Here is an 8406-nt window from a genome sequence, read left to right on the forward strand (position 1 = left end):
TAATGTTAATTGTTAAGTAATTTTATTTTCATCCTATCATCTATACTAGAATTAAATTAATTATTCTTTACAAATTATATAGAGATAGTCAAATTAATCATTTTATTTTTTATTGTATAGTAAAATTAATAATTCAACACTAAAAAAATATAAATTACTTGAATGCGTTTTGGTATTTTTAATTTTCAAGAGACGTAATAATAAAGAGTTTGAGATCTGCATAGTAAATTTCGAGTTGGAGTCTGAGCCTATATATCTTATAAAAACTTGGAATAATTAGGGTTTTACTTACTCGATCCACAAAGTATATTTTCTGAAAAGTAGAATTTTCTCGAATTCATTTTTTTTTTGATATTTTTAGTTTCTACAAAATTATAATAATATGATTGTTTTTTTCTTCTTCTAGTTTTGGTCTTTTCAACTCTTTCAAAATTATAACAAAATCAACATAACTCTCTATTATTTTATTATTTTATATTGATTTTATTATAAATATAAAGGTTCCTCCAGAGTATTATTATAATTAATATATATTAAATATTATTAAAAAAAACTATTAGCACGGGCAGACAACCCCATGTTATTTGGATGGCATGTGTGTGGGGTTATTCAAATACCAAATGTTGTCTTCTAAGATACCAGATGTTGTCTTCTAAGATGGCATCTAGAGAGTCTCGACACCCCTTACGTGATAATTTGACATATTGACTAAATATGCCTCTAGTCTAGCGCTGATTTTTTTTCCTTTCTTCTTCTTCTTCTCTCTTTTCTTTAAACTCAACATCAACCCTTTTAAAAGATCAGACGAGCCCCTTTAAAAAAACAAAAAAACAAGAAGACCGATTTTTATTGTATAAATTTTTATCGTTTATCAGGCTTTCGATAATTAATATATGGAAAAGGTAGCATGAATACAAGAGCGGCTTTCTAAGTGAAGCTGAGATGTTCAGCTTATACGAGCACTGTTAAAGGCAGAGCTCATGCAAACAAGGAATCCGTTCATGGCCCACTAGGATTTCATTGCTTCCATTAGGATCGTCTTTTGCAGTTCTCGTGCCACTTCCTGGTTCAAGGGGCTGAGAAATAACCTAAGAGGGTCCTGCATCATCATGAACTCAGGTTTTGTAAGCAGAAAATACTTTCTTTTTCGTTGAAAGAAAAAAGGGCATCGACAAATTGTAACCACTGGTGTAAAAGAGCTGCAGCCATTGTCGAGGACAGCATTATCAATTATGACACGAATTACAGTAGATCGGATGGGGGTGGCAATGAACTTCGATTGGCAATTATGGAACACGGGGAAATTTTGTTAAGTCATGAAGAGCCACTATCTGCCATTCTGCACAGCTTCTTTTTCTTTATTGAATGATGTTCCTCTGCTAAATTTACACGCGGTGTCTCGGCGTGGAAAGTTAAAACAAAAGGGAATGCTTGTTGAATTGTCCCCTCTCGATCCGGTAAGTTGTGTATTTAGAGCTCATCAAAGAGTTTTATTTCAAATCAATTTAAAGATTAATCAAATCAAATTCAAGTTTACTCAATTGATACGACAAGGCTTAGATTATGTTAGGTCAATTCCAAGATTTTCTTAAAAAATATTTTATTTTTTTATCTAAAATCATATCATTTCATTAAGAAATTAAAATGTTATTAATTGTTTTAAAATTAATCTAAATTTACTGATACAACAAACTTAAAACCGAAACCGAAGCACTGTTCAATAACAATGATATTTAGAGTAATAGCAGGCAGGAAGCGGGTTCCTTTAGGCTTTCTCTGTCGTCCACATCTTCAAAGTTCCTCTTTTTCTGAATCATTAGAGGCCACACGCCGAACATGCTTCCTGGAATGAACTAGCCCGGCAACATCTTCCTAAATCTGTTTCAAAAAACATTAATGTACTTATTTAAGTATAACCCCAGACTAATAGTATCTTAATTATTGTTCCTGCCACAAGTAGTTTTCTAACTAAGAAACTCATGAATGTATTCTTCCCCGTCCAATTTTCTATGTTGTTATCCCGCCTCCAATGGAGGACTCCGGCTACCTTAGGAGTTTCCATGAAAGTTACTATCAATAAAGTCTCCTCGTCTACTGAAAACCAGAACAAGCCCTATTTTCAATTTAAAAAATCTTCTAAAATAAAAATTTTGATGCATTTGTGCGTATAAATATTATTATTTTTTAAGTATTTAAGTGATTACCTCACATAATTATAATTAGATAAAGAGCTGATCTATATAAATTATATAAATGACCTAATATCTATTTATATTGACTAGGTTTATATATATTTATATTGACTAGTTTTAGGCTAAAAAAAAGCATGATCACATCAACCTAAGTCATCAGCTTTAAAAGAATATATTAAGAAATGAAACTGTTAGATTGAATTTAAATTTTTATAAGTAATTTTTTAAAAAAGGTCAAACCATTAAATTATCCATAATTATCATCAAGGCCAAAAGGTTTTGTTTTATCGAATTTTATTAATTTTCAAGGAGGATTTTCCAACCTTATAAACATATAAGGTGACATTCTTCATTAGTTTTATTTTAGCAAAAAAAATTTAAAATTTTCATCTATAATTTTCTTTTACTTATTTAAATTGTTGTGTTTTTTCATCTATAAACAAATTCTTTCAACGGAATCAATTCGAAGACTGAAATTGCTGAATATGTAATGCATGTGAAGCTGAAAAGTCTGGCATATACAAGGACTTTTACACCATGAACCTGCTATGATCTATCGTCATTGCTATGATTTTTAAGCTATTTTCCTGGTGCCAGAGGCTGAGAAAAATAACATAAGGGGGCCCTTTAACGTCATGAATTACAATTTTTTTAGCAGAAAGTACTTCTTTTTTCTTGGAAAATGAATGTGTTTGTCATCAATCAACATCAAATGGGTCTCCACATTCATTGAATTCACAAAACTTGGAAATGAACTAAAAATACTTGCAACGCGTTTTATTATTTTTTTCAAATAAAAAAAATTATATATACAAGTTTTTTCAAACAATTTTTATAATAAAAAGATTAAATAAAAATTAAAAAATTTATCCATATATATAATTAAATAAATAAAAAACTATATATATTAATAAAAAATCATAAACAATAACTAAAAAAACACAAATGTAAATTAAAATTTTTAATCTTATAAACTAGAATATTTATTCAGTTATATATGTTAATTTTTTATTAAAATATTTTTTTTATTCAAAATAATAATAATAAAACTAGAGAAAATTTAAATTGATTGAATAAAACAAAAACAAAAACAATACTATGCAAGGCATGTATTAGAAATATTATCCAAATATATTTATTTATTTTCAAACATAAAGTTCATCTATACTAAAAATAAAAAAAAATTGTAACAACCCTAACATTTATATTCAAAACAAAAAGAAATTTTTTTTAACATCAACCAAAAATATAATTATTCATATTATCCAATTAACTTGGCATTACTTTCACTAATAAATGATTAACTTTCCATCAGTTCATTTAGCAAGCACTATTGTTATTAATCCAAAAATTAGTTTAACTTTTTATCCATTCATCAAGGTACAAATCTCATTAACTAGAGAATTAGTTCTTCATCTCGTTCATTTATCAGGACACTAATTTTATTAAATCAAAAATTAGTTTAACGATTCACTCATTCACTATGGTACTAATTTTATTAACTAAAAAATTAATTCTTCATCACACCTATTCATCAGGACATGAACCCCATTAATTCAGGAATTAGTTTAATGATTTGCCCATAGAACCCCATTAACCAGGGAATTAATTCTTTATCATGCCTATTCACTAGGACATTAATCCTATGAATTCAAGAACTAATTCATCACCTCACATATCTTATTTTCTCAAGTAAAAAATATAATAATTACTAATTTTTCAACGACAATTAATGAGATAAAAAATATATATTAAGCAATAATAAATTTAGGCATAGTGTAATTACTTGACAACTGAGCTTGAGCTAAAGTTCCTTGCCATGGTGGCGGCCTCGGCCTGACAGCCTCTCTTGAATTGACAAGTATATCATATTATTATTTTACTTTTCATATTGACACACTCAATAACTAAAATCCTTTCAATTATCTTTTCATTTGCCAAAATAAAATTTAGAGAGAAACATGAAAATTCCCTTCTTCTTTTCATAAATTTCCTTTATATTCTTCGAATTTCAACATTGTAACACACAATTCATTTTATCATTCAAATCAAAGAAAAATATAAAAAACTTTCATGATCTATTCACTCTTTAACATTAATATCATCAATTTCTTACACAATATCATCGTCTTATCAAAATTCTTAAATTATTATTTTTCTTATTATTATTTTTTTTCAAAAATCCCTTCTTGAAGAATACCTAAAATTATGCTTCAATTACCATAAATTCTTACTTTCACTACTCATTTCAATAATCTTAATATAATTTCACAATTAATTGTAATTTTTTCTAAAATTTATCATGAACACTAATTCCTCATTTCACAAAGTTCAATTAATTTAAAGTATAAATTCTACAATAATCTTATTTCAAAATGTGATGACACCTTACCAAGCAATAGGTAAAGTTTTAATACTTTTAAATTGTGAAATTTTCCTTGCTTGAATTTGTTTTTCCTCTCCTTACCGAATGCTTACTTTTCTTTTAAAATGTAAGTTTGTACTTTTCTTTTTTTTTACCCTTACAGCATGTCCCTCAATTTTTCTTCCACGCAAACTTGCACACATATAATTACTTAACTTTTTAAAACTACTTTCCATATCCCTCAATCGTAATTTTTATAATTTTTAGATAAGATTTCTTGAATCATGACACCTGTTTATTCCAAATTTTATCTGAGTTATTTCGAATTTCACTAAGTAGTTGGTTCTTTTATTTTCATCAAATTCATTTCCATAAAAAATTTATTTCCATTTTTGTGTTTATTTATATTTATTTTTTATATATTTTAACAACTGAACAAAACATTTCAATTTAGATTCTTGAATATATCATTATTCTTATAATTTAATTTATCATTTTTTTTTATTTTTTATAATCTTGACTTTTATTAATATCATTAATATAACCCAGGGTTTTACATCATGAATATATAACACCCCATCCCATTAGCAAAATATTGTCCATTTTGACTCATGAGCTTTACAAATTTGTTCTTAGCAGTCATGCATAACCCTAAAATATATCTTATTAATCAAAGTGAACATGCTCATATAAGGCCCTCCTCCAAGTCCTCACCTATCAATATAGGATATTACAAAAATTATAGCTGAATAAAAAAACACTCTCTAAAATTTAAATTTATAACAAAAAAATAACAATAATTTAAAAGAGTATTTCTAAACAAAATAAAGAGAAGATATATTAATCTAAATATAAAAAACAATTTAGAGAAAAAAACCTTATAAAAAAGCATTAATATATAAAAAGTAGAAAAAAAAAATTTGAACAAAAGAAGAAGCAAAGACAAGCAATGTAAGGCTGGCCCATTTCATCAAGGCCTACATGAGTAGTCCTTTATTTCTTTTTAATTGCAACTAGGATGGCCCTATGTTATCTATCTTATTATTTTTAAAAAAATCAGATGATGCATCATCTGACTAACCTAGATTTCAGCTACTATTGTGGATTGAAAATCAGGGTTTATATTTTTTGATCTAAAAATTTATTTTTAACCTTTTTTTTAATAAAAAACACCAATAAAACACATTAGAAACTATGATAAAACCTATCAATGGCATAAAAAAAACCAAAAAATCATCTAAAAAATCAAAACCAACCTGAATCTAAAAATTAAACTGAGCTCAAATGGTTTTTCATGAAATTTAAATGTAAAAAACAGTTGATATGAACTCTCCTCTTCAAATGAAACTATTTAATATAAATATCGACCGTTTTAATGGCTAAATCGGTATCAATGATTTTTTTTTCTTTTAAAAGCTGGAATATAGTGATCTCTTTCTCTCGTCTTAACAAAGGAGTAAAAATAACAAAAATAAACTTTTATATTAAAATTTAATTTGAAAAAAATTGAGGCTCCAAAATCATATAATTTGTGTTATTTTTAAAGTTAAAGGTTCAAAGTGTATTTTTAAAAAAAAAATTAGCATGTCACCTATGTTTAGGTTTTTTAATTTTGGTTCATATTCTTTCAATTTCACTATTGTCTAAGTAATTAAAATCAATTGATCTTTAATCGGGATCAAATTATCTAAAACTAAAACTTTCAAAATCAAAATGAATTTTTAAAAGATGAACAAGATTATCCACAATATTTTATTAGGGGATGAACAATGTCAGTTGTACAATATTTATCAACACATTTTAGTTTTTAAGTAATTAAAGAAAAATCAACAACCGGAGAGTATTATAGAACAATATCATCATTATGTACTCATTAACATTTCTTTTTTACCAAAAAGAATATTATTTTCATCCGTTCATAGGATACTTTTTCCAAAAAAAATAAAATATTAGTCTCAAATTAGGCCTCATTCAATATACTAATTTTCAATTGTGTCCCTAGTGTATCAAAGTTTATCAATTAGGCCTACCCATCCAAATTAGTCAATATTTTTCCATCTAAAGTACCTATTATATACAATGAACAACTTACAATGATTTTAGATTCAAGGATTTTTTATTAAAAAATAAATTGAGGATTCAACTATGAAAACAGGTGATAATTAAGTTATACCAAAAGAAAAGATAAAAGATTAAAGAACTTCGTGTTTACTTTTAGTATTTTCCATCTCTAGTTTTTTTTATTATAAAAATACTTTTCTATAAAAAGCAATAAAACATGATTATTAAATAGAAATTTCACAAAAAAAAAAATGAATCGTTATTTTTAAAATAGAGAATTAGAAAAATAAATATTTTATTATTTTTAATTTTTTAAAAATATATAGAAATAAAAAAAATTTATTTTTTTAATAAATATTTTCATTTATAAATACTTTTTTCTTTTTCTTTTTTTACAAAAACAAGTCTCAAGAATTAAAATAACAAATTTGGTGATCGTTGACCAAGGAGTACAATCTCCGCATGTGCCCATCAAAAAGACTAGATTCATTCTTTTGATTGGTGGCCCTGTCCCCTGTTCCATCGTCCCAAGGAATCCATCGCTTCATCTCTCCCTCGCAACTTGCTGCAAAATCCTTACATATATTCAACCGCTGAATATCAAGTCAGTCAACAATACAAAAGAGCAAAACCAGAAATGGCAACCCACTCCACCAATCCTGCTCTGGATCCGGATCGAGACCAACCAGACAACCCCAATCACGAGTTTGCTCAATTCGGAGCTGGATGTTTCTGGGGTGTCGAGCTTGCCTTTCAGAGATTACATGGTGTGGTCAGAACTGAAGTAGGCTACTCTCAGGGTGACGTCCCTGATCCGACTTACAAACTTGTATGCACCAAAACCACCAACCACGTTGAGGTTGTCCGGGTCCAATTTGACCCTGAAGTTTGCCCATATACCAACCTCCTCTCTCTTTTCTGGTCTCGCCATGATCCCACCACCCTCAATCGTCAGGTATTGACTTGCTTCACTTTCCTGACAAATGGGTTTTAGATTTCCAATCCGTTGATGATTTTGTTTTGATTTTACAGGGTGGCGATGTGGGTACACAGTATAGATCAGGGATATACTACTACAACGAGGCTCAAGCTAAGTTAGCCCAGGAATCAAAGGAAGCTAAACAGTTGGAATTGAAGGATAACACGGTTGTGACGGAAATCCTGCCAGCAAAGAGATTTTATAGAGCTGAGGAGTACCATCAGCAGTATCTGGAAAAAGGTGGGGGTCGAAGCGCTAAACAGTCTGCTGAAAAAGGTTGCAATGACCCTATTAGATGCTATGGTTAAAACTTAAAATATAGCATCATTTGATGAATACTAGAATTATATACTATTGGGGCCAATTGAATGTGGAAAATTCATTTTGTTTCAGAATGGATTCCACATTTTAAACTGGTCTTAGCAGTTGATTTCACTCTACTAGGTTGTCCTGCCCACGTGCACCTAGTATCAATAAGCTCGTAGTGTGATGTTGTGTAGTGGTTAATGAATATTATGAAGACATCCTCGGTATCAATGAACTTTCCTGTTTTGTTTCATGTATTATGTTTCATTTATGCAGACAAGATATTCTTGAAAGATTTATTCATCCTGACCAGTAAATAGATTGGAATCATTTACAAATGTTTGTATTTATTCAAGAGACAAGAAAGCTCCAAACTTTGGTACAGTAAAAAAAACAAAAGATGAACTGACAGAAAATCTGAAGTCAAGGGTATGCGTGCAGTTTAATCTGTGGGTCCTTTAGGATTAGTTGAGGAGTTCTTGATTGGGTAAGAAGCCTCCATT

General features: G+C 28.5%; 1 protein-coding gene across 1 annotated transcript; it reads left to right on the forward strand.

Moving 5' to 3' along the window:
* The first annotated feature begins 7076 nt into the window (after window positions 1–7076).
* Window positions 7077–8202, forward strand: LOC105117655 (peptide methionine sulfoxide reductase-like). Its single transcript, XM_011015387.1, has 2 exons — window positions 7077–7573; window positions 7651–8202. The coding sequence occupies exons 1-2, from the start codon at window positions 7256–7258 to the stop codon at window positions 7903–7905; spliced, it is 573 nt and encodes a 190-aa protein (XP_011013689.1). The 5' UTR covers window positions 7077–7255; the 3' UTR covers window positions 7906–8202.
* The last annotated feature ends 204 nt before the right edge of the window (window positions 8203–8406 follow it).

This window comes from Populus euphratica, unplaced genomic scaffold, assembly GCF_000495115.2.
Source record: "Populus euphratica unplaced genomic scaffold, PopEup_1.0 scaffold1470.1, whole genome shotgun sequence".
Classification (NCBI taxonomy): Eukaryota; Viridiplantae; Streptophyta; class Magnoliopsida; order Malpighiales; family Salicaceae; genus Populus; species Populus euphratica.

Coding starts and splice junctions, on each gene's coding strand:
- LOC105117655 (XM_011015387.1), top strand. CDS start 7,256: ATGGCAACCCACTCCACCAATCCTGCTCTGGATCCGGATCGAGACCAA. Junction 7,574..7,650: donor CCACCACCCTCAATCGTCAG/GTATTGACTTGC, acceptor TTGATTTTACAG/GGTGGCGATGTGGGTACACA.